Source organism: Narcine bancroftii, chromosome 11 (genome assembly GCF_036971445.1).
Source record: "Narcine bancroftii isolate sNarBan1 chromosome 11, sNarBan1.hap1, whole genome shotgun sequence".
NCBI classification, from domain to species: Eukaryota; Metazoa; Chordata; class Chondrichthyes; order Torpediniformes; family Narcinidae; genus Narcine; species Narcine bancroftii.
The window spans coordinates 89,591,030-89,618,121 of record NC_091479.1 but is presented as its reverse complement, the minus strand read 5'-3'; the positions used below and the strand labels follow the sequence as shown (position 1 = coordinate 89,618,121).

The 27,092-nt window shown below is 41.1% G+C and overlaps 1 protein-coding gene across 4 annotated transcripts; it reads left to right on the top strand.

Moving 5' to 3' along the window:
• Nucleotides 1-11,881: 11,881 nt before the first annotated feature.
• On the top strand, nucleotides 11,882-26,914 carry dyrk2 (dual-specificity tyrosine-(Y)-phosphorylation regulated kinase 2). Of its 4 annotated transcripts, XM_069903972.1 has the most exons (4): nucleotides 12,322-12,394; nucleotides 13,248-13,297; nucleotides 13,769-13,908; nucleotides 20,767-26,914. In XM_069903972.1, the coding sequence occupies exons 2-4, from the start codon at nucleotides 13,255-13,257 to the stop codon at nucleotides 22,366-22,368; spliced, it is 1,785 nt and encodes a 594-aa protein (XP_069760073.1). In that variant the 5' UTR covers nucleotides 12,322-12,394; nucleotides 13,248-13,254; the 3' UTR covers nucleotides 22,369-26,914. The 4 variants fall into 4 exon arrangements, with proteins under 4 accessions (XP_069760072.1, XP_069760073.1, XP_069760075.1 ...); XM_069903971.1 differs by lacking the exon at nucleotides 13,248-13,297 and having other exon boundaries at nucleotides 11,882-12,394; XM_069903973.1 differs by lacking the exons at nucleotides 12,322-12,394; nucleotides 13,248-13,297 and adding an exon at nucleotides 17,880-18,023 and having other exon boundaries at nucleotides 13,818-13,908.
• Nucleotides 26,915-27,092: the final 178 nt, after the last annotated feature.

The following is a 27,092-nucleotide window of genomic DNA, read 5'->3' as shown; positions in this document are numbered from 1 at the left end:
TCTGAATGGTGAGGGAAGTGGATGGAGAGCTGGAGGAAAGAAGACTGAGCGATGGGTAAAGAGAGAGAAATAGAGATAGGGGATGGGCTTATGGAGGTCAATGTTAATGCCATCTGGTTAGACAGGGCCCTTACAGAATATTAGATATTATTCCTTCAATTTGCAGGTGGCCTTGGATTGGCACCGCATGAAGCCATGGATAGATATGTTGGTATAGGAATGGGCCATGGAAGTGAAATGATTGGTTTTTTTTGGTGTTTATTTATTTAAATTTAAAATAAAAAAAAATTAATTTAGACATACAGCGCTGCAACAGGCATCAATGAGTCCATGTCATCTAATTTACTCCCCATTAACCTATACCCCGGTACATTTTGAATGCTGGAAGGAAACTGGAGCCTCTGGAGAAAACCCATGCAAACATGGAGACAATGTACAAACTCTTTACAGACCGTGCGGGATTTGAACCCAGGTCCAGTTCTGATCGCTGGCGCTGTAAAGGCATTATGCTAACTGCTACACTAACCTTTCCACCCTGTTTGTTTATTGGTGATGATGGCTTTAGCCATCTGAAGACTGTGGCAGTCCTAAGCCTATTAATTCACATACTGAAGTAGTTGGACTGTTTGGTAGAGCTTAGAGCCTCATGGGGAGTGCAATCTACCAGGCTCTATTCCTTCAGGAATCCTGCACCATCATCTTCATGTTGCTACAAACTGCCATGGGAAAGAAGTGAAGTGTGATGCCTGAACAAATAATTCAACTCTAATTTGCTTCAGATATCCACGAGCAGCTGATCTAGTTCTATTTACAGTATCCCCACGGTAGCTTCAAACAATCGCATCACAAACTTTGACTGTGGTTTTGAATTTGACAGCTACTGTCACTGATGTTGCCATGGTAAAGTTTGGTCACAACATCTGGCGTGACGGTGTTACAGCCACCCGTTGAATCAAAATCTCCACACACACTAGTTTCCAGATAAGTAGAGGTGCCTACTGGGTTTATTTTGATCCATCACATATGATTGAATCAGATTGGCCACGAGGTTCAGTTTGCATAGGATATTTATTGTTGCAACAAATGCAGGAATTTTTTTGTCACTTGACATGCCTCCCAGGGGAGATAAGCCCTCACGAATACATGGAATTGAGGCCAATGGAAAATCTTGATATTGCTCAAGATCCAACCCACTCATAAGACACAGTGGAACCTGCCTGTCAAGTCCATCAATGTTTGAAAGTGATATTGAAATGCTTTTGTCTTGCTGATGTCTTTGTCTATTCAGGGCTTGGATAAGAAATTTTCCACACACCCATCTCCCACAGGGCTGACGCTTCCTGCCAATAGTCCTTGCTCCTGTTCCTCTGTGCCAAGCATGTCCCATTGTACAGAACCCTCTGCCAACCCATATGGAATGCCATTGTTTGTGCTGGTGATGGCCAACAATGGAATGTGTGACTGTGCATCATATGGAAGGGATGCTTCTCAGAGGGATCTTCTTGAGTGGGTTACCGAGAAGAACGTGGAGAGACAGAAAAGGGGAAAGTTAGAATGTTTCGGAGAAGATGGATAACTGTCAAGTTCTTTAGAAGCTTGCTGAAAATTTCCAGGATGTAACAAAATAATTGGCAACAAGTAATATGCAAGCATCCTGGAGAAAGACACCACTAAACAAGACATCACCAGTACCAATAAACTTCAATGGTTCACTCTCTGTGCAGGTGAGCATTACAAATGTCGATAGTCCTTCTCAGTCTTGGTCCTTTCCCTGGACGGCTGTGCAGCTGTGAACTTCAAAATGAGCACGTAAGTGTTAATGATGTTCTACATAAATGAACAAGTTGAAATCTTTTGTGGATAGTGAATATGCTGGAAAATGGAGAAGAAAGCCAATGGACTAAGTATGGGGAGCTGGTGAAAATCAAATCAACTGCGTGGAAGGTAAGTTTAGTGAGAAGTTGATGGCTGTGTAAGTGCTAGGAAGTCAGAGGGAAATGTGATGTGAAGGGAACAGGAAAGGAATAATACAATTGAAATAAAAGGTAAACCATTTAACCTAGTTTGGCAGCTGGATATAAAAACAGTAATAATTTCTTCAGATCGTATAAATCTTTTGCCTTTTACCAATAGGCATGAAGGCTGTCAAACACTTAATTATACAGATATGTTGGAGGAACTAGGCCAGTCTCGCAAGGTCCTTAGGAGGTAAAGAAATATTACTGAAGTTCTGGGCCTGAGTCCTTCTTCAGGGAATAAGCAAAGAACAGGAAGGTGTCAGAATAAAGGCAAGACTGGCTTGGGGAGGATTCAACGAAAGGTGTTAATTGGATATGATAAGAGTAGAGGTGAGAACTGATTTTGGTTCAGGAGACAGAGGGGGAAAAGGAAGAGAGAGAGAGAGAGAGAGAGAGAGAGAGAGAGAGAGAAAGGGAAAGAGCTGGGAAAGACAAAATGGAGCCGGTGAAGTCGATGTTAATGCCACCTGATTGAAGTGTGCCCAGACGGAAGATGAGATGTTGTTCATCCAATTTGCGGGTGGTCTCAATTTGACTGCATGAGATCATGGATAAACATGTCAACAAGGAAATGGGACTGTGGGAGATCCATGCTATTGTGGCAGACAGAGCTGATGTACTCAACAAAGTGATTTCTCAGTCTGCATTCAGTCACTCCAATGTAGAGGAGTCCACAACGGGAGCACCAGATGCAGTAGATGACCCCTGCAGATTCATAATTGCTTCACTTGTATTACAAGATCAAACCAGCAACCACAAAGAAGGCATATCACACAGAGGTAAAGATGAAAATTACTTTATTAACAAAAAAATCACCTTCAAACTTTAATTCAAAATCCCCCAAAGGTTACTATAACAGGGTAAAACTAATAAATTCCCCAGCCTAAATATAACATATGTAATTAAAGTCTAAGTTATATTTTCAACCAGCCCACAGAAAAACTTAGACACAAAACAAACACAAAACTCACAAAACTTTGATCTCAACCAAAGCAAAGATCATAAACAAAATTCAGTTTGTTTGGTAAACTGAAGCCAAAAGATCTTTGAGAGAGAGAGAGAGAGAGAGAGAGAGAGACAGAGACAGAGACAGAGACAGAGACAGAGAGAGAGCGAGAGCACAAAATTCGAAGTTGTCTTGTGTCACTTGCAGAGAGAGGAACAACTGGCTTGGTCCGGATCCTTCTGGCTGCCTTCGGAATGTTCATCCCTTTGTGAAATCCCAACATTCTAAACTGTCCTCCAGACCATGACTCATGCTCTGGGCCTTCTTCCACTCCACAGCACCACCCAGTGGTGGTTTGTTGTCCAAGTCTAGAAATTTTTAGATTATTTTCTGCACATGCCCAGTCCGTCTCCCACTCTCTCAGCAGTCCACCTTCACCTTGGCTCTCTAAGGCAAACTGCCACTTTTCAACACTAAATCACACAATACTTAGGCAAATACACAACACAGAACTCTGTTACATTTGGAAAGATTGTTTGGGGCCCCCGAATAGTGCTGAGGGAGAAGGTGTAGGCTCAAGTGGAGCAGTTCCTGCAATGACAGGAGTAGGTACCCAGGGGACGATTGGTGGGGAGGGAGTGGACAAGGGAGTCATGGAGGGAGTGGACTTTGCTGGAGATGGAGAGGGGTATATGTGCCCAGTGGTGGGATCACATAGTACGTGGTGAAAGTAGCAGAGGATATGTTGGATGCGGAAGCTGGTGGGAGGACAAGAGGAATCCTGTCCTTATTGCGCATGGGGGTGGAGTGGGCCAGGGCAGATGTGCGGGTAATGGAGGATATGTGGGTGAGGGCCAAATTGATGGTTGTAGAGGGAAAGCCATGTTATTTCAAGGAGGAAATTAGCAGACTTTCGTTTTTCACTCCCACAAACATTTAATTAACAACAGGATATAAAGGTCAAAGCTTATCTGCTGGCCTGTCAAAGCTAGAAAAAAGATTAAAGATGAGTAGTAGCGGTCATTTGCACACGCAGCATGTAGGATAGTACTTCTAGCCTATAAAGTGTGAGGCAGAAAATCTGAAATTATGTAGCTTTGACTGAAGCAGACAATACTGTTCCTTTGCTGTTGCTGGCTTCTTACTACAGATGACAAAACAATACAACCCCATGGTGCTATTTGGCTATTGCAGTTTAACATGCCAGAGCCTGAATATATAATTAAGACTATAGTCATAGGTTTGGGCAATTTAGTCTCTGGTCTCTCACTTCAAAATCACCTTCAAAATATTTAAAGGCTCCCTCTCATTGTTCTTGAGGGTAGCATTAAAATAAATTCATGACTCTCTGAGAACAGAAAATCTTCCACAACTCCACAAAAAGTTGAAAACAAACCCAGGGCAATAAAAAAACGTAGGAACAGAACTAGACTATGGTGATCACCTTCTGTATATAGTCAATCCCATGTAAACGTTGACCCCATATCGCATATAAAAGTCAATCCCCCTATTTTTGACCCAGGGCGCCGACCCACCCACCAGAGCTCCCAACACCTCAACAGTGGGCTCTCTCCTCAGCCCCAGCCACCGACCCATCTGAACTCCCAACCCCTCACCTGCCAACTTTCGCCTAGGCCCTGGCCACCCATTACCCGAGCTCCCGACACACCGACTGCGGAGTTACCACACAGTCTCAGCCACCTACCCAACCGTGCCTCTGATAACTCCAATGTGGACTTACCACCTGGTCCCAGTCATTGGTATTTTCTAAGTGTCTTGTTATCTGAAACTTTATAATAGCCTCATTTTCTGCAATACTGATTTGGGCTAACTGTGTTACATTTTTATTTTGTTTTCTTCATTTCTAAATAATGATATATTTGGCACACACAAATCTATGGGAATTATTCCATAGTTTATAGAATTCTGGGAAGCAATAACCATTCATTAGCTCCATGACTATCTTGAGATTTATTTGCTTTCTTTGGCACTAATTTTCTGCACTATACTCACTAAAACTGGTGTTTTTCAAACTGTGCCTAATAGTTTTAGATATCCTATTAGAGAAAACATCCTCTTAATATTCATCCTGTCAACTCTCCTCAACATTTTATGCAATTCAATAAAAACAGCTCTCTTTCTTCTATAATTCAATAAGCTAAGGTCCAACGTGTAAAAGCTTTCTTCATGAGGTCAAATGTTGATCCCTAATAACATGTGATATTTCTGTGCTATAATTATTATATGGTTATATGTTCATCTTGTGAAGTCACCTTTTATATGGTTATTTATTGAATGCCTTTTGAAAATCCAAATACATTGCATCTACTATTTCCCTTACATCAACCTTGTTTGCTTCATTCTCAAAGAGCTGCAGCAAATTTGCTCAACACAATTTGCCTTTCATAAAACCAAGCTTTCTTGTGATGTCCTATGTTTTTACTTCAGAATCAGAATTAATTGTCATGAACAAGCCACAAAATTTGTTGTTTTGTGGCAGCGTCACAGGGCAAACATTCATAGAAACCACCTTACAAAAAAGATAGTGCAAGAAAAGCCAGAGTAAGCCAGTGTGTTTGGTTCGATGGTCATTCAGGAATCTGAAGGCAGTGGGGAAAAGCTGTCCTAATGCTGCTGAGTGCTTGATTTTAGGCTCGTGTTGCAAAAAGTATTAGATCCGGTAGGTTCACAGAGACTAGTCTGGAAACAAGTGTAACACTCACAAATAACTTTAATTAACAAATGGGAGCAAGGAGGGAAGAACGTTAAATGCTACTCAATTACTATTTCACATAAGCAATGATTATCTTGGACCTAGGTTGGATTCCGACAATAGTGAACCTATACTCGACACGATCACATACTTGAGTACACACACTACAAACAGGGACTCTTACATACACTTGGTTCCCTGTACCAATGAGGGTGCAGCTGTCTACAAGCATTGATCTATTGCAATACTACTGCTCAGCTTCAGTGAAGTGCACATTTTATTCGCGACTCTTCCAGCAATGTCCACAGTCGCAACCTGGCATGGAGCGATGTCTGGGACTTGGAGCACAAGGCAGAGAGAAAGAACGTGCTGTGCATTGGTATTGTATATAGTGCTAATCTGTGCTTCTAGCCAATAATGACCCTAGTGATTTAAATTAGCCAAAGGCAAGGTGTGCACTAATGGGTGCCTGGAGTCTAACCTTAATTGGAGGTGATGTGACTTCCGAATAAGTTTGAGACAGGGAGGACACGTGACCACCCACAATACACACATTCCAGGGAGGCCACATTTCCTCCCAACAACACTCCTGTACCTTTTTCCAGATGTTAGCAGAGTGAAGAGCCATGGCATGGGTAGTGGGGTCCTTGAGGATAGAGGCTGCTTTCTTAAGGCACTGCCTCTTATAGATGTCCTCGATGGAGTGAGGTCTGGTGCTCATGATGTCACAGGCAGAGTTAAGAACCCTTTGGAGATTTTTCTTATCCTGAATGTTGGCATATCTGTCTCAGATAATGATGCCACTAGCCAGAATACTCTTCATGGTACACCTGTAGAGTTTTTGAGAGTCTTCGGTGACATACTGAATCTCCTCAGACACCTCATAAAGTATAGTCACTGGGGAGCCTTCTTTGTGATTGATTTGACAAGGAGGTTCCAGGACAGATCCTCAGAGATGTTGGCACCCAGGAATTTGAAGTTCCTGAGTCTCTCCACTACTGAGCCCTTGATGAGGACTGGATCGTGTTCTCCTCATCTGTAATCTCCTCATCTCCTCAGTTTTGCTAACCTTAATAATAGATACCATTTTTTTTCCAATGACAGATGTTAGGCTAAATGGCCTTTAGCTTCCTGCTTTCTCTCTCCATCCTTTCTTGAATAGTGTTGCTACATTTGCAGTTTTCTGATTCTCAGGGTCAACTCCAGAATATAAAAAAAATGTAGTGGTTTATAACTCCTAATTCCATCTAGTTCCATTTTGCAAATTAAACTCTCAAATGTGCAGCCACTTTTTTTTGCCCCCCCCATGCAAGTCCAGCGATCTCGTCAGTCTTTGCCCTTTTGCTCAATTAGTCGCCTTGTTCCTTTTCCTCAGTACAACTTACAACAAACAACTCAATTTAATTCAACAGTGATAGAGATTGTTTTCAGTTCTTGCTCTTTGAATATTATTGGATTTTTTTTTACAACTTTCATCATAAAGACCAATCCAAAATAATTATTTATAATTGCTACCACGTTTCTATTTCTCATTCTCCAAATGTTCCTTCAGCTACTTTCTTCTCGTCTCTTTTATATTTGTAGAAGCTGTTAATGTATATATTTTAGTATTACTCACTCATTTATTTTCATAGTCTATCTGTTCCCGCTTCAAGATTTTTCTATTCGACTTTTGCTAGATTCTATTAATTTTTGGTCCTCTACCTTACACTAATATTTGTAAACATTGCATACCTTTTCTTTTGATTCGATACTATCCTTAGCCTACATAATTAGTAACAGTCGGTGCATCTTTCTCAAACAAATGTCTTTTTCCCTCACCAGAGTCCAACTTTACTGAGAACTATGAAATATCTCTTTTGTTATTTGATACTATTTAAAAAAAAATCTATTTGTGTTCTCTACCTTTTTACTCTTTAATCTTCTTTCCCCATCCACCTAAGCGAACTCTGTACTCACCATTCAGTCTGAATTTGAAATTTTCCCATGCTGTAATTACCATTTTCACAAGGGATTTTTTTTTGCTACAAGCACATTAATTAATCCTTTCTGATTATAAAATTTCAGATTTAAAACAACTTGCTCCTTGGTTGGTTGCTCAACATACTGCTTTAAGAAGCCATGCCAAATGGATTCTAAGAACTAATTCCCACTGCTACTCATGCCAATTTGATTTTGTTCACTGTGCACCATATGTAAAATGGCCCATAATAGCACGTGTTACTTCATCCAAGGTCACTTCAGCAAAGTTATCCTGTCATTTTTTTATCCCCATTCATCTGCCAACTCATCCATCAAATTACCAGCCCCTGAAAGGCCTTGTCAAAGGTTTAAAACAACACTCTCTTGGTTCTTATTCTCTCATTTTGTAGAAATAAAGGAATGAGGGTAAATATATTTGCTCTTTGAGCCTCTATGTCCATTCAATTATATCATGATTGGCCCTAAATAGCTTTAATTCTAGCCACCATCATAGATACGCAATGACGACTGGAGCCTCAATTATGCTGGATTCCTATTGGGAAGCCACTGTTGCATTTGGTTTAAATTTTAAACTTGGTTTGTCTGTTATGCTAATATTAAAGTTAAATGCTATAATTGTCATAATTAATCTTGTTCCTGTTATCTGTGGATCCAAAATGGCACCAGAGCATTGTGGCGTTTCTTTTTCAAGGCAAGTATATAGTACGCAAAGCAAAACTTTTCACTCTATCTCCCTACATCAGACTGTGGCCACTGGAATTGCAGTGGACATGACAAAATAACCACACAAGGCATTTCTAGAGTGAATCAAATGGATTTCCTCTTCATCGCCCGCACCATCTTTTAAAAGCCAGAATCACGTGCTCGTCACGTAATGACATCATCACGCACTGACATCACATGGCCCGTTCGATGCCTCCTGGGACTTGTAGTGCCCCATAGCGCCACTACATGCCCACCCCCCCCCCCCCCCCCCCCGAACCGGCAGAAAGGCTTGCCTGCCTTTTAGGTTGTCACCTCTTTGATGGATTGTTGGGGAAGATTTGTCCACATGAGCTGATTTAAACCTGTCAATAGTGAAAGACTGTGGCTTCCCTCCAATGTCCAAAGTACAGGTCGACCTAGTTTGTCTGACTATCCTATAAGATCCTTCGTAGGGCATCTGTAAAGGTTGAGAAGTATTCCCCTTCGGACGATGAAATATTCAGTGTTTGAGGTCTTCAGGTACAAAAGACGAGTGTTCTTCATGTGACAATAGTGGTACAAAAGACGAGTGTTCTTCATGTGACAATACGGTCTCCCTTAGCCTGCTCAACAGTTCCATAGGATCATTGCTGGAGTGTGGAATGGTAGGGGATGAACTCCCTGGAATGACCAACGGTGCACCATACATGAATTCCACAGATGAAGCTTGGAGGTCCTCCTTTGGAGTTGTTCTAATGCCCAGTAATACCCAGGGCAGCTCATCAGCCCAGTTCTGGCCCTCTAACTAAACCATCAAGGCTGACGAGATGTCGATGAAATCTTTCCACCATTCCATTGGTCTGGGGATGATAGGCATTCGTATGAATTCGAACAAGATAAACAGGGTAATTATTGCTGTTTTTGGAATGTCTTCTGGATCTACTGGTACTTGGTGATGGCCACACACCATCTATTTTGGAGAAGGTCTTCACTCCATGCAAATTAGCTGAGAAATCCTGAATATGAGATACCGGATAATTATCCGGGATGGTGGCATCATTAAGCCACCTGTAATCTCCATAAGGTCATCAATCTCCATTGTGTTTCAGGACCATATGTAATGGAGATGCCCAGGGACTGTCAGACCTACGAATTATGCCTAGTTTCTCCATCTTGGCAAACTCTTCCTTAGCTAAATGCAGCTTCTCTGGAGGCTTTAGCATGGATAGGAGGGCCTTAGGTCAAATGTGATGAGTAACACCGTGCTTTGCCGTGGAGACAGAAAATTGTAGAGTATAATTTAAGGGAAATCTTCCAACAGCTTGGAGAATTCATCTACTGGTTTACTTAATGTTTGAAGGCACAGAGCAGGGGTCGAGGTGTCTGCCAGAGGAATAGTCTGAAAAGTAGTTCCATCTATTAGCCAACGCCCTTTTAAGTGGATGAGAAATGAATGAGCCTGAAGAAAACCTGCACCAAGCAAAGGTCGGGATAATGCTGCTATAATAAATGGCCAAGTGTAGAGATGATTCTCGAACTTGACATTCATCTTCCTGGTGCCAAAGGTCAGAATTTTGGAGCTGTTAAGTGCTTGTAGTTGCATGTGTCAAAACTGATGGGTGGAAATAGACTAACCCATGTCTACCAGAAATTTTCGCTGGGACAACTGGTCCGGCTTGCAGGTTTCTCGCCAATTGCCGCAGCCCTTACTGGCGGTTAGCCTGGACGTTTCCTGCATATTTGGTAACTGCACAAGTAAAACGTTTTCAGAGGTTGAAGAATATATTTTACAATGAGAAAACAAGATGTAGATCAGGATATTCAATGATTCATTTCGATTTTATCAAGCGTAAAAATAAATGCTAAAAGGAAACTGCAAACTGTAAAAGACACTTTTATGAAAATATGTAAATAGGCAGGGGGAAGGCACATGTGGGCATTTCCTCCCCAACGCCTGTGGTAATAACCCCAAGAGGAGATGTCCACAGGCTGCTTGCTTGTCTTGGGCATTGCCTGCTTTTAGGGAGTGATGTGCTAAGAGCACTAGAGTGTGACACGAGGTCAATATCAGAGGGGCTGGTTGTGCAGACTTGTCTTTCCTTGCCATTCTTTTTAGCCAGCCATAGAATGTTTGCCTCTGCCACTACAGCACTTGGATAACAAGAGCCTAATCTCCTCCTGCATTCCCTCTAAAAAGAGCTGGTGGAATAACATATTGGGCCCTTCGCCAGCTGCTAGGAAAAGCATTTCATCCATTAGTTCTGCCAACCCATGGAGATGCAGTTAACCTTTCCCGACGGGACATACCCTAAATGTGCTTTTAAAGTATCATAATTGCTGGTATGTGGTGGATCCCATAGGGAGTCGCCGACCCTCTTAGCGATGGCCTGGTCCAGGGGACTGACAAGATGGTAATAACGAGTGGTGTCCAATTCGAGGTGAAATTGTGCTTCAGCCAGTTGAGGCTCAGCTGTCCAGAAAGGTGGTAGCTCCACTTTTGGTGACCTCATCTGCCTGCCCCTGCATCACCAAGTCACAAACGTTACGAACAGAAAGACAGCGTGGCAGCAACTCGTCACGACCTCGAACCTTGTCAAACGACTGGGAATGACCCGCGCAACCTTTTAAAAGGGCAGAATCACGCGCTTGACACGATCACGCACCGATGTCACATCGCCGGTTCGATACTTTCTGGCCGCTACCTGACGATAAACAACTCCATGTAATTCATTCACCGACTTGGGTTGGGTCCATATCACTTGGATGCTCCGACCAGACGCACATCTATCGATTTCAGACGTGAAAATGTTAATTGACCCGCTTTTAAAGGTGGGGGGGGGGGGGGGGGGGGGGATCCAATACTGATTCATTTCTTCAAGCTCTTCCTCTCAAAACACTTTACAGATTTCTTATTTGCTCACAAGTTTCTGCACTGATTTCCCCCTCGTTGGTCCAGCTTGTTACAGACGCTTGCTCGACCTCTATCTTTCCTGCATTTTCAGTTGCTTGACAACACTTCCTGGCAAAATAACCCGTTCAAATTTCCCTGCTGCTTGCTCCCACATTGGGTGGAAGACGTTCTAAATCCGTCTCAATAATTCGAGTTAATCTCTTTCACAGGCAGACATTGTCTCTCACCTCTCCGAAATGGTGATCGATTTATTATTGCATCAAACTATTCTAAAATCTCTAACTCTGAAGTGAAATTGAGCTGGAGGAAACAGGGTCTCTGTATGAGCTCAGGGAGCCATCCATTGCCAAATGCAGGATTTGAAAACACAGACCATTTTAAATTTGCTTATATCTTTGGTGAGGTATTTGCATTTTAAACCAGATCTGAAAAGAGCTGAAGTGATTTCATCTTTGCGCCATTGCTGTCATTTTCAGTCCAAATTGTGGATGCAAAGAAATAGTCAATAAATGAGTTTCATTGGAGTGCTGGATTCCCATATTAGGAGCGAGGACTCCTGCTGTTGATGACATGAACTCGGGGTCATCCTATTTCATATTCTCCCTCGATCTCGGGGTGGGTTCAATGCAAGGTTTGGTAACAAAAACAAATCCATCGCAACGCGAGCGGCCTTCTACCATTTGCTTTGAAACTCGAGAGGGTGTTTGGATGTGACCGAGCGTGTTTCGCCAGAAACCGTGCACCGACCCGCTTGGAAGGGAGGGGAGAGCAGTCGCCTTCGCTGCCCTGTGCCCGAGTGACGTGGTCGCGCTGCTCAGGCTGGGCTGGGCTGGGCTTGGGCTTGGGCTGGGCTGGGCTGGGGGGTGTCGGCTGCTTCCACCGACTCTCTCCTTCTCTCTAATGTGTACGTATGGAGTTTCACTTAGCAACCGGACGGGCAGATTTTCCCGACCGCAGTCAGTCAGCGCTACCCGACCACAGCGCAGAGCCGCTCCCAGAGTAGCGGCGGCGGGATTGTGCAGGGGCGCTGAACGGACTCTCCCCCCCTCCCCATCAGAGAAAGTTCTGCATGATGTTGCTGGATGAGCAGCGGCCGAGTTTGGAGCAGTTGGCCGCCGTTCCGTCCCGTGCCTCCGGATGTAGGTGATCCTTCCTCGCTGTGAAGATATTTCCCCCCTCCCTCTCCCCCACCCCCCTCACTCCCTCTTTCTCCCCACCCCCCTCACTCCCTCTTTCTCCCCACCCCCCTCACTCCCTCTTTCTCCCCCTCTCTCTCCCTCTCCCCACCCCCTCACTCCCTCTCTCTCCCTCTCCCCACCCCCTCACTCCCTCTCTCTCCCTCTCCCCACCCCCCTCACTCCCTCTTTCTCCCTCTCCCCACCCCCCTCACTCCCTCATTCTCCCTCTCCCCACCCCCCTCTCTCCCCCACCCCCCTCACTCCCTCATTCTCCCTCTCCCCACCCCCCTCTCTCCCCCACCCCCTCTCTCCCCCACCCCCTCTCTCCCCCACCCCCTCTCTCCCCCACCCCCTCTCTCCCCCACCCCCTCTCTCCCCCACCCCCCTCTCTCCCCCACCCCCCTCTCTCCCCCACCCCCCTCTCTCCCCCACCCCCCTCTCTCCCCCACCCCCCTCTCTCCCCCACCCCCCTCTCTCCCCCACCCCCCTCTCTCCCCACCCCCCTCACTCCCTCATTCTCCCTCTCCCCACCCCCCTCACTCCCTCATTCTCCCTCTCCCCACCCCCTCTCTCTCCCCCACCCCCTCTCTCTCCCCCACCCCCCTCTCTCCCCCACCCCCCTCTCTCCCCCACCCCCCTCTTTCCCCCACCCCCTCTCTCTCCCCCACCCCCTCTCTCTCCCCACCCCCTCTCTCTCCCCCACCCCCTCTCTCTCCCCCACCCCCTCTCTCTCCCCCACCCCCTCTCTCTCCCTTCGCCCCCTCTAGCCCCTGCCCCTCTCACCCCCTCTCTGTCTCTCCCCCTTTCCTGTCAGAGCGGCCATGTTAACGAAGAGACCGTGCGCTGCTGCTGTCTATCCGACCGGTAAGGAGCCGTCGACCGGAGAGAAGAGAGGGTGGTGGGTGGCAACACCCGTGCCCGATGCAGAGCCGCGGCGCTCCCGGGCCCTTGAACCCTCGGGCGCTGGGAAGGAAGTTCCGACGAGTCGCCTCGTGGAAAAAGGGGGCCCGGGACCGGCTCCCATCCATTGGGCTGCCGGCCCTGAGCTGAGGGGGTGGGGGGTGGAGGGAAGAGACGGGCATCCCCGAGGCGTGGGTAGAGGAGGGAAGGCCAAGCCAGTGATGTAAGGCGCCTTGGCTTCCGACTCGGTGCTTCCCCTACCTTTATAATGAGGTGGGGGTGATGTCTTTGACCCAACAAAAATGGTGCGGCGTTTCGTTTTAATGGCCCGAAGGGCGGTGTTTGCGGCGCAGTCCCCCCCCCCCCCCCCCCCCCTCTCTGTGATATAAGGGGCGCCCGGCCAACTTTGACATGATTTGAATGGGTGTGTGGCAGGTTGGAGCGCCGACAGCTCGGCTTCGCAGCCGGACTGCAGGACGGGCACCGAGCGCTCGGAGAGCCGGAGAGGCGGCCGAGGATCCCGGCCGGGCGAGCCGCCGTCGCCCCTTGGATTGCCGCCACTGAGGAGTCGCACGGTAAAACGGGTCGATCCGCCCCAGTTCAAGCCGGGTTCCCGCGTCGGCCCCCGCACAAAGGCAATGAGAAGCTCCCCATGGAAACCGCGCTGTCTAATTTGTTGCAACAATTAGGTTCAGTCAAAAGACTTTTAAATTCAGGTCCCTTCACCCAGACTTTGTTTCCCCCACCACGTTCAATTTTAAAGATTAAAGCTTTTATGTGGTTTCTCCAGATAGAAATAATTGCTTATTGTTTCAAGATTGATTATACATAGTTTAACCGTTTTTAAGCTATTGCAGAAATTAGTAATGAACCAGTTGACATAAAGTTTAATTTGGTGGGGTGGCTGGAATTGAATTCTCTCTCCTCTCTCTCTCTGTCTCTCTCTTTTTCTCTCTCTCATGTTAAACATGATCCAGGGGTGTGTTGAGAATGAAAGTCGAGCCTGATCTGCTTTCTGTCTGTGTGTGTGTGTTGTAAGGCCCTGGGTGGGCTTCCTTCCCTCCTCCGACAAGTCAGGAGCATGGGATGGCGGTGAACGGTTTTTGGGTCTTGGTTGGAATGGAGCTTTTGTTTTGACTCCCATTGCACAAACCTATCACAGTTTAGAGTGAACATTGTGTTTGAACATTGATAGTTTGTGGGCAGTGGGGATAGAGGATGCTGACGGATTCTCCTGCGATTAAGCAAGCTAACAAGAAATGTTTATCCTTTTGGATGCCAAGGAAGTCTGTTTGTAAGTGAGACTAAATGTAAAATATCCACGGTTTAGGAAAGATCAGATGGAAACAAATTGTATTGGGATGGAGTTGTATGCAAGAATTAGAGAACTTAAAAATCTGGAGTCAAAGGTAACATGTTATTTTTTGTTTTGTGGAGTATTGTACAGGCATGATAAATAATTCACTATTGGCAGGAATTACATTTCACTTACTGAGTAGGACTTGAACCATGAGATAAGTATAGTCAGAGAGAAAAGTCATTGAAGTGGATCATTAAACCATAATAATTCACAATATGATTTTGTTTTACTGGTGGACCTTTTAGGATGTTGGTTTTTATGTTTTGAAATTGGTTTAAGATTTAGAATTCATGATAGATTTTGGATTGTTTTCTCATCCCCATATCTACCCCATTTTGATATCCCAAATTGTGAGATTACCTTTTGTATATTTTGTAGGTAATGTATTTTAATTGTAACCATCATCGTGTGGAATGTTGTTGAAATACAAAGGGCCCAGCTGATGCTATATTGAGGGAGGAGAGATCATTCAAAATGAAAAGGGCTGTTACTTTGCTTCTGATGGAGAATGTCACAGTTTGAGTCACAGGGAAGATAAGTAAGATCTGAAAAAAAGTTGTCAACTGCATGGGCAAAAATGTGGTTATTTATGGGTTAGGTAGTTGACCTCATTTGCTGAAACTGAAAGTGTTGCCAGCATTTTTATGCACTCGTACAGTAAGTTGTCCACGTGAACGTGAGTACTTCGTAAATTTGTATAATTGAGGTGAGTAAACATGCCAAAGACACTTTAGGTGATACTCTCAAGCAGTAATAAATAGTGTGTTTTACCAGGAGCCAAATAACCTCAAAAACAGACTCTCACAAATGATGTTCATTGCAGAAATGGTTCAAACAAAACATCTAAAGTGGCAATACATTTTAAATCTATATAAAGTTTCAGAAACAAAACACTTGGTAGTTCAGACAACATGAGTGAGGAAATAAAATAGTTAACGTTTTGGGTTGAAGACCCTTTGTCATAATATAAGATGTTAGCAATTATAAACTTGACATTATTAGTGTATGGGGAGGGTGGTAGATCAGGTTCAATGGGAAGCAGATTGTGGATTGTCACTTTCCTGATTTGTACATCTCGAGTCCACTTTTTAATGGCCTTTTTTAAAAAGCAGCTTTGCTTCGTACTGTCTTTAAAATTTAAGTTGTACCTCTTCGTAGGATTTTGCACTATAGGCTATATATTTATTTTATCATCTCGGATAGTGTTTTTTTTCTTTCAACAGTTAAGATCTTGAACAATCTTTTGGATGATCTAAAATATTTTTTGGATGCAAAATCATTTTTCATGTATCTATCTATTTTGCAACCTGCATGAGTCAGCCTTTTAAAGGTTTCCAGTAACTGTTTAAGATACGTATTTCTAATGTTTAAATATCAGGAATTAAACACTAGGTCTAGGTTTAGCACAAGTCTAAAATTGCCCAGTTTGGTGATGTTAATTTTCTCTTCAGCTACTGAAATGAAAAGTCAGCATTTCTCCATTGCTAAATGTGTCGTCTACACACTTTAACTAAGAATGCGTCAAAATAGAATATATTGCCACAAATAGAAAAGCAAGGCTATATGTTCTTCTTTTCTGGGCTCCGATATTTAATATATCTATCTCGACAGGTTTGTGTGGTTCTTAATTTAAGGTATGATTTTAAAGTTTCACTGATTTAACTAGTTTTTATGGGAGGCTTCCATGGTTTAAACTTTGTAGTAAACTTTGCTCTTAACAATTCAATTGCTAATAGTAATTCAATTGCTTACTCCATTTATTGATTGGTGTATGTTTTAATGAAGTTGATATTGGACAGTCCTTCTTTCATGGTCCATGGATACTTTGGTCCACGGATAACCTGTATAAAAGCAACTACTAAAACATTGCATGTTATGTTACATGATTGTGGGAAAAATATTCATATTCTTCCCACTAGTGTAGATTGTGCAGATTAATATCCAATATTTTGCCAAATAATTTTCCAGTGGTAGTTAAAGTTACATTTTTGTGCTGTGAACATTAAAGGTCAAGTGTTTTCAAGGCAAATGCAATCACTGGAATTTCTCTAGTCTGGCTGAAAATATGGAGTTGTAGAACTTTTAAATCCTTTCCTTTATTTTGGTGAGCCATTATTAGATATAAATAATTTTCAGAAATGTTGGCAGTATGGTGATGTTGCCCATTGTAAATTTGTAAGAAATTGGAGCAGGAGAAAGTTAACAGAATATTGCGGCACAGTGCAGGCCCTTTTGCCCACGATGTTGTGTCAAGTGATAGAAACCAACTCAACAAACTAACATTAACCACCTTACACCGATTGCCCTCTTTTTCTTGTATCTATGTGACTGTCTAAGAGTGTTTGAAAAGTCCCTATTGCACCACCCCAGCAAAACATTCCAAGTGCCCACTACTCTATTTATTTTTAAAAAAAACATACATACCCTTGATGTCTCCCCTAAGCTCCACCCACCCCCTTCGCATTGTTTTGATGTCCTCTGGTGTTTGCTACTCGACCTGGGAAATGGGTGCTTGCTGTCCATACCTTGTGTCTAGTTATTTGCATCTGTTGTTATTTTAAAAAAAATCATTGCTCATCTTTTACCTCGACTGCACATTCCTACATTATCCTGGTGCAACTTTATGCGATTTTATTTATTTGTCACATTATACCTGGTATAGTGTAAAGGGTTCATCCGCAAGCAGTCTAACAAGTCGTCGCTAACATTCATACAGCCTTATTCAAAAAAAATCTATTGAGATTTCATCTTGATTATCTTGACCACTGACTATCTATGCCAGTGATTTTCAACCTTTTTCTTTCTACTTACATACCACTTTAGGTAATCCCTATGCCATTGGTGCTCTGTGATAAGTAAGGGATTGCTTAGGGTGGTATGTGGGTGGAAAGAAAAAGGTTGAGAATCACTGATCAATGCCTTTCTGGAGAAGAGGTAGCCAGAAATCTTCATCTTAATATTAAATCTCCTACCCCTTAGCTGAAAAATAACTCTGACTTTTAAATTCTCCAGTAAGAGGAAAATTCTTCCCCACATCTACTCATCAATCCCCCTTTTAAAAAAAATAATGAGATGATCTCGCGTAAATAAGTGTAGGATGACAAATGTGTAATTTTGCTCAGCCTTTCCTTGTGGGACAATGCTTCTATCCTTGAGTTTGGTGAAACTTTGTTACTCTCTCCTTAGATAAGAGTCTTTGTTTGGCAAGGAAACCAACATTCAACACAGTATTCGAGATACTAAGATCTTTGCAAAAATTGTATTGCAATTCTATAGGAACATAGACAAGTTTGACTGAGTGGACAAGAATGGAACATGTAGGGAAAAAAAGTATGTTATTTATATTTTCATACTTTTCTAACAAAAGCTAGGCCTTTCTTCATTGTTTTTACTTGAATGTTGACTTTTTGGCATTCAAGTGTAATGAAAATTCAGTTCAGAATACCAACAATTCTCAGCTTCTCTCATTTTAAAATGTCTTGCCTTTGATTTTTGTGCTAATATAGAAAACTTTACATTTTATTCACTGACTGTCTCTCCTAACTCAAACCTATCTACGTACCTTTGGAACTTTCGGACTTCATTGGCCACATTTAATTCAATGAAGTTAGCAAAATTGATTTCTCACCCAAGTCATTGATAGAAATTGTAAACAGTTGAGTTCCAAGCTCTGATTCTTGTGGTTGTAGTTGAATTGCAATTGTCAACCTGCAAAGACCTTTTTTTCTCTCTCTGCTTTGCCACTTAACCAATCCTCACCCAGTGCTAATGTATTAATCTCCATCTCATGAGCCCTAAATATTTTCTAGAACTTCAAATACATTGTATGCAGCAAAGCCATGTTCACAAGTGCAAGCTAAACATCACCTCAGTTTTTTTTGCTCATCAACATTCTGGGCTCATCCAACCATATTAAAATCAGGTTCGGTGTCCCATGGCCATTGACTTGCCTCTGGGTTACACAAAGTCTATCCATAATAAACAAGTTTGATGATTGAATACTCTACTCAGTTTAGACCTACAGCATTGGTAACAAGCCCTTTTGACCCTCGAGCCCACGCTGCCCATTTATACCCAATGGACCTGCAACCTTGAAGATTTGAAGGGTGGGAGGAAACCCAGGCAAACACAGGGAGAATGTACAAGCTCCTTACAGATGGTGCCAGATTTGAATCTGGTTACTGGAGCTTTAACAGTGTTACACTAATCATGTTGCAAACCATAACTTGGAACAGTATGCCAACAATAGTCAAGAGACCATCCAGGTGAAAGCAACTCACTTGATTGCCTTCCACCTATCTACTGTGATGCTCACACCCTCCATCACAGGTTTGCTATAGCTGCTGTGTAGCAAGGATGCATGAGCAGCACCCTTCAAATCCACGCCCTGCTATTACCGAGTACAGTGGGGGCATTAAGCATTCAGGAGTATAACCACTCCCAAATTGAGCACATTCTTGACTTGAAAATACTGACCATTTATTTCCTTTTCTCTTGATCCAAATCCTGCAACTTCCTACCCATCAACTCTGAGAGACTCCACCATAAGGACTATAGCAGTTCAAGAAAGTGGTTTACTACCATGTTCTTGAGCAAAATTAGGCATGGACAATGGTTGCCGGTCCCTTTCCTGCACACTTTTTGTATGAAATCGGACTAAATGATTTAGTGGCATATTTTGCTAATTCCCATGTGAGCTGTTAATGAAGCCCTTGGTTGTCTTACAGCACTTTAATCTTAAAAGCATTTCATTTGCTTTTGTCATTGCAAACTCTCCATGTGCAATAATGACTGGATAATGGTGGTTATTAATGATTTAAAATTAGCCTGGGTACTGGAGATGGCTCCCAATTTTCAAAATATTCCCTGGGATCCTTTACATCCATCTGGAAGAAAGGAAATGATTGGTTTAACATCTGAAAATTGTACCTCCTATAAATTGGGATTTTGACCCATCGCTTTTTTGATGTGAAGATTGGAATGCTCAACTCGTTTGATTAAAACTTTTCCTTATGCAAACATTTTGGGTAATGAATTAAATATTTTGCTGCTTTAGCTTTTAATCAGAATTTTGATTTAAAACATCAAATATTAGTTCTAATTGAGTCCCAGGTTGTATTTATGTCTAGGTGAGTTTTCTTGTTTTGCATCAGTAGCTCTTTAGAGAACAGATTTTACAGTATTGCCTGTGACCCCATCCTTCGAGGCAATCCCTGTTGACTCGGGTGTTCTTGAAAATCTTACACAGATGTGAAAGATTTAAAAAGTATTGTTCAACCTTGTATAATGTCCTTGTATAAAAATCACTAAAATTAATACACAGTTAAAACAAAAAATTAGCAAGCCAATTAATGTGCACATCTCTATTGCAAGAGGATTCTTGTACAAGAGCAGAGATGTCTTGCTCCATTTATATTAGGCCCTGGTGATTGAGGATCTGTATACAGTAAGGTTTACTTACAAAGAGTGAACACAAGAAAGATTTATGAGATTGATTCCTGGAATGGCAGGTTTCATTAAGCAATGTCTTTGGAAGAATGAGAGGTGATGACATTGAAATGTTCATAATTCTTAAGATGCTTGACTGATAGATAGGGTTGTTCAGAACTGCCATGTTTTAAAGACAACTAGGAAACCATTCAGCACAAAGATGAGGAGAAATTTCTTAATCATTTTGATAATGAGTGATTAGAATTCTTTACCCAAGGAGGCTGTGGAGGCTCCATCACTGACTGCATTCAAGTTAGAATTTTGGATATAAAGGGAATTAAATGATAAAAGATCAGCCAGCTCCGTGGTTGACTCTTGGTTCTTTTATGTCCAAGTGCACTTTTGTAATCAATCACTTGAAGCCGCTTTGTTGCTGATTGTGCACACTTAGAAAATGTCCTGAAGGATTAAAGGGAGAGCTCAAGATTTGAAATGAGAAATTTAGCATACAGATAGCGAGCCTGGGTGTATTTAATCCAAAATAAGTGCTTTCCGCTTTCTCTTTATTTAATTATTTATTGTGATACAATGTATTTTTTTGTTTCCCCCCCCCAACCAAATCTCCTGTGACTTTTTTTTTTAGATTGGAGGTAGTAAACACATAATGAATGACCACCTGCACATGGGAAGCCATGGGCATATCCAGGTTCAACAACTTTTCGAAGACAGTAGCAACAAAAGGACTATTTTGACCACTCAACCAAATGGACTGACTGCAATTGGTAAAACATCGTTACCGGTAGTTCAAGATAAGCAGTTGGATGGTCCACACAGGCGGCAGGGAAGCTCTGCTTCAGTGAAGTCAACAGATTGTACTTCAAAAGTGAAATCCACCGTCCTGACTCCAGAACAAGCCATGAAACAGTATATGCACAAACTGTCCGCATTTGAGCACCATGAAATATTCAACTATTCTGAAATCTACTTTGTTGGTCCAAATGCAAAGAAAAGACAAGGTGTGGTTGGTGGCTCAAATAATGGTGGTTATGACGATGACCAAGGCTCTTATATCCACATACCTCATGATCACATTACTTACAGATATGAAGTTTTGAAAGTAATTGGAAAAGGGAGCTTTGGCCAGGTTGTCAAAGCGTTTGATCATAAACAGCAGCAGTACATAGCACTAAAAATGGTGAGGAATGAGAAACGGTTCCATAGGCAGGCTGCTGAAGAGATACGGATTCTCGAGCACCTGAAGAAACAAGACAAAGATCAGACTATGAACGTCATCCACATGTTGGAAAACTTCACATTCCGCAACCATATTTGCATGACATTTGAATTATTGAGCATGAATCTTTATGAGCTGATCAAAAAGAATAAATTTCAAGGATTCAGTCTCCCATTGGTGCGCAAGTTTGCACACTCAATTTTGCTGTGCTTGGATGCTTTACACAAGAATAGAATTATTCATTGTGACCTTAAACCGGAGAATATTCTGCTGAAACAGCAGGGGCGAAGTGGGATAAAAGTCATAGATTTTGGTTCCAGTTGTTACGAACACCAGCGTGTGTACACTTACATACAGTCAAGATTTTATCGTGCACCTGAAGTGATCCTTGGAGCTCGCTATGGGATGCCTATAGACATGTGGAGTTTGGGTTGCATTCTGGCTGAACTGTTGACAGGTTACCCACTGTTGCCTGGAGAAGATGAAGGGGACCAGCTCGCTTGCATGATTGAGTTGTTGGGTGCGGCCCCTCAAAAGTTTTTAGACCAGTCAAAGCGAGCCAAAAATTTTGTGAGCTCTAAAGGTTATCCCCGTTATTGCACTGTTACAACTTTGCCAGATGGGTCAGTGGTTCTTAATGGAGGGCGGTCGCGAAGAGGAAAGCTTCGTGGCCCTCCAGGGAGCAAGGATTGGGTCACTGCCTTGAAAGGATGTGATGATCCTCTCTTTCTTGACTTTCTGAAACAGTGCTTGGAATGGGATCCTTCATTGCGTATGACCCCCAGCCAGGCACTGCGGCACCCTTGGCTCCGAAGACGCTTACAGAAGCCTCCAGCTGGTGAGAAAACTTCAGCAAAGAGAGTGACAGAAAGCAGTGGTGCTATTACATCAATTTCTAAATTGCCTCCAACTTCAGGCTCAACATCAAAACTAAGAACTAATTTGGCACAAATAACTGATGCCAATGGAAATATTCAACCACGAACAGTTTTGCCCAAGTTGGTTACTTGAGTTTGAGTAAGTTCAGACCAGAGACAAGCGGAATATTTATCACTACGTCTGAGTCTTATTCAGTTGAACTTTTATATATTTTTTAAGAACTTTGTAATTATTCAATATTGGAATTTTAGCACCATCTGTCTATAGAGAACTAGGGGAACTTTTACTGAGTGCTGGGGACCATGCATTATTGAAAGGTGGTTTTTCAAGTGACGTTAAATACCTTTTCATTCTGGCATGTACCTAAATATGTGGGTCAGATCATGCAAAAAAAAAAGGTTGTCAACAATATGTCACCACTCATTTAATATGACACATTAGTAACAGATTAATACTTGAGTAATTGTAGGAATTTTATTTTTAGGGCAGTAACTGTCTATTCAATGATTTTTAAAGCAACTTGCTTCTGCAAATCTAATGAAACCCTCTAGTTACGAGCTTTATAGTGTCTCATTATTCCAATTATAAATGCCCGTGTAATACCATTCTGTTCGGTTTTTCAAGGTGGCTAATAAATTGGAAGAAGTGTCTGTTTATAAGTGACTTTAATCTAGATATCACATTGATTGGCAATGTCTTTATTTTGGAACTGATCCTAAAATTAGTTGAACTATATCAAATCATTTAGTAAACTTGACCTTTCATTATTCCCTGTAATGAATATAGGTTGATTCAGGATCTAGCTGAAAGTGGAAGGAATAGAACTTGTATTACATAGGAATTTGTTCAAGTGGGAGTTATTGGTGAGTAATTGTAATGTCTTAGAATTTCTATTTGGTGGTGAGATGACCATGAACACATTTGATCTTTTGATGGATGGGTAGAATGTAGACAGCTATACAGGAAAATCTAAAGATCTGTCTTTTTCTTTTGACCTGTCATTGATTGCTTTTGGGCAGCATCAAATAAACTAAGATGACCTTTTTTCATAATCCTCATTGAGAGTAAACTAGGAAATAATCTTTAACAAAACTTGAAATCTTTTAAAGTGAGTGGGCTAAAAATTAGTATGGAATCTTTTAAAGTGAGTGGGCTAAAAATTAGTATGGACATAACCTGAAATATCAAACACCTGGTATTTTCAAATGTGAAGGAATGAAAATTAGAGGAAAGGTTCATTTCCAGTGGAGAGGTTATATGATAATTATTGCTTACCATTCAAATCTTAATTATACCTCTTGCAAAAAATGCAACTTTTTCAGTATTTTTCCTCACAAATACTTCAGAAGTATCTAAGTTCTCATCAATTCACTAATTTTAGCAGATAGATGAGCACAAATTGAGTTTCCACTTTTATCTCCACGCGTGTATCCCAGAAGTTGTGCAAATTTTCTCAGTTTAAAACTGGGGGTAAATAGCCTAATCATTGGTATTTACCACAAATTCCAGACCAGTGAGTTAATTTTCTTTTAAAGGTAGGAAGTGTTTAACATGTGATTGAACCAGCATGGTCCCCAGTTGGCCTGGTATAAAGCAAACCATAACTGTGCTAAGTTCGAAGCAAAAATAGGCATTCAGATTTGGACCCTACATCTTCACACACAATTGATCTTCAAATGTTTTTAACAGCCATCCTATCTCTTAAGAAGGTTTTGTATGTTTTCAAAAGACAATGAAAATAAGTGATACATATTGAAATTTTGCACTTGGGTTTGTCGATAAACCTTTACTGTTTGAAAAATTAAATTTGATTAATGTATTTAAACATGTATTGCATTTTCATTTTGGTGCAATAGTTCAAATAACAGACTATCCTTTTGTAGTATTTTTATGCTTTGTAATATTTTTAATTATGTTGGGACTTTACAATATCACTGAAACACCACTACAAAGATTGTTATTGTGCATTGGTTTTATAATTTACCAGAAAGATATTTTTGTATTTCAATTGGCCTGAAACTTATTTTGAGCAAATCTATATGCGCTCTCTTATTGAAAAAAAATCTCTAATCACAGCTTTATTTCTTTTGCACATTTTGTAATTAACGATTACTGCTAATCACTGTCCATCTGTTTATTTAAGAAAATTGTTTTGGCTCCACTTAGATTGATTAGTACTGCATAGTCGTTGCTCAAGCTATATTAGTGTTAGCTAATTTTAGCCATCAATTTAAATGGCTACGGTACATTTTCCATCTTGTGTCACGAGGTCTCAGGTTATAATATGAACAAAAGTCTGCACAACATTATTCAGAGCCATTTCAGTTGATTCACCACAACAGAATTTGTTTAAAATGTATATGGGCATATGAATTTTTTTTCCACAATGGGCAACTTGAGCCCTTGGTATTAACAGTGTGCCTTTTTGTTAACAGTGCCACATTGTAGGGTTTACAAGGAATTGATTCTTTGATAATGGATACACAAGTAATGTAGCAGTTTATATTAGCTATATTGGTGTCTTTTTTTTGAAAGTGAAACAAATGCTCACTTTGTGTAGAATTCTTTCAACCCTAAAATGTAGATTTCAAGAAAAAAACCCACCAAAAGTAATGCCAAGATTTAGATTCCCTTCATAACTTGTGCAAGAAAAGCTACAACCAAATTAATATAGTGGCAAATTGTATAATAGGATTAATCCCCTACTGATCTTTTAAGATACTCCTTTTGCAGCATTTTATGTAAAAGGAGACTATAACAAATCAAATGGGAAGGAAAAAAGCATTTGAGAGTGATGTCAGGATGTTCCTGAACTTTTTCTTGGATTATAGCTGGTTGTGTTTGATACCTGGTTGTAAATGAATGCAATCTAGATAGAAGATTAACACTATGGATGTGAGATAATTAATGAAGTTTGACTGCTTGGGCAGGTTTAATGAAACTAGTACAATAAGAGGTCAATATCTTCGGAGAGAATATTAGTGAAAATTATATTTTTCATGGTTTTTAGGGGGTTGCTTAGAGTATTTCTCCATGATCATTTCAAAATAGTTTATTTTAGCTTCAATTAAAACTTAATTTGGAGAATCAAAATTGTTAATTTGATGATCAGAATACCTTAAGATGAATAATGAACATTCTTATTGTGTAAAAGTTACATGAAGTAAGAAGAACATATCCATATTGGGCAGCACGGTTAGCATAGCAGTTAGTGTGATTCGGTTGCAGCGCCAACAATTAGGACCAGTGTTTGAAACCTGCGCTGTTTGTAAGGAGTTTGTGTGCTCCCCTCTATCTACATGGGTTTTCCCCAGGGTCTCTGGTTTCCTCCCACTGTTTGAAACTTACTGGGGTTATAGGTTAATTGGGGGGTAATTGGGCGGCATGAGCTCTTGGGCTGAAATGGCCTGTTACCATGCTGTATGTCAATTAAAAAAAAATCTATTTCAGACTGGATTTTGGCCCTTTTCAACATTGCAGATTCCTAAGGTGTTCTGCTTTGAAACTTAGATTAAAGTCTTCATCTATGTAGATTTGTGTTAATCCGGAAGGCAAATCCCATGAAAGCTGGAAGCTCCGAAAGAAAAAAACAGAACTGTCTGACCATTTGAGTACTTCCAGCCCTTTTTATGTCTATCAAATATTTATTATTCATATGACTGTTCTGCAGTCATTGTATATAGTTGTAGAGTTAATGGCTGTAGCTAATTTTCTATTTGTGACTGCTTTATGTCTTTCTTTTTAATAAAGTAGAAATATTCCATATACTGAAGTGCATTTTTAATTGTCTAGTTGGAACTTTGAATTTTGTCAATGGTATAAGCAACATCCAAGTAAATATCCAAGGGAAAACTTTTTTTTTTGCATTTTACCTCAAGGATTTCTAGTAATTAAAGAAAAACTCAAAATTATTTGATACCTGGTTGTAAATGAAGTGCATTCCTTTTTAACATATCCACTGTTTATGTGGCTAGAAAATTCACATGGGAGGCTCGTTCAATTGCCCAGTGCCATGACTAACTGAAATCTCAAAGCCTCCATTTGTTAATTTCCATCTTTGGATGAAACTGAATTTAAAAAAAAAAGTTTTTGAGCATTACAGTGTGTTCCAAGTGAAGTTCTTATAATAACTTCAAAAAAAAATATTGTATTCCACAAAGGTGAATATATAACTAGCACAGAAGACTGACCTTTTTTTTTAGATTAAGGTTAGCATCTGTGCCTGATTTGCAGTTTTGTCCAAGGTGACACATTGACACCTGTAATGATTTTTGTTGATAGCACTTCTGCTAAAATGTGAATTTGTTACAGAGGACATTTAACGTTCTGGTTTTCTATGCTCGGCTACAATTGGTTTAACCAAGCGATTGCAGAAGTTGATTTTAAAATGAGCATCGAATTAGGTGTGTGTTTCTAATATCCCGCCATTGCATATTGTACATACTGGTATGTGAAATTTTGAATGTTAAGTTCTGTATATATGTATGTATGTAATATTCTTGTGGAATGCTATCGCCACTTGATGTGTTTTGGTGGGGGCCCAGTGGCCAGTTTTATGATACTGTATGTATTGTACAGCTGATGACAGAAGTATGACTTTTTTTTAGTGAATATTTGGTTAAAATTATCATGGCCCAAAATTAATTTCAAAATAAATTTTATGTCACTTTATAAGAAATATTTGTATGTTGGCTTTTTAAATTTATGATGTAGTTTTTAATTGAAACAATAATTAGAATTTGTTTTCCCTCCACAGAGGATAAAAGTGGATATTATACATTTGTACATGTGTTGATTTGTGTTTAAAGCTCTGATGGGTTTTTAAGCAATGCTATTACTGTAATTTAAATAGCGGC

Excerpts from the sequence above, each read along its gene's own strand:
- dyrk2 (XM_069903971.1), top strand. The coding sequence starts at position 12,325 with ATGATGTTGCTGGATGAGCAGCGGCCGAGTTTGGAGCAGTTGGCCGCC. Across the intron at positions 12,395-13,768 it reads TCCGTCCCGTGCCTCCGGAT|GTTGGAGCGCCGACAGCTCG; the intron begins GTAGGTGATCCT and ends GGTGTGTGGCAG. Across the intron at positions 13,909-20,766 it reads CGCCACTGAGGAGTCGCACG|ATTGGAGGTAGTAAACACAT; the intron begins GTAAAACGGGTC and ends TTTTTTTTTTAG.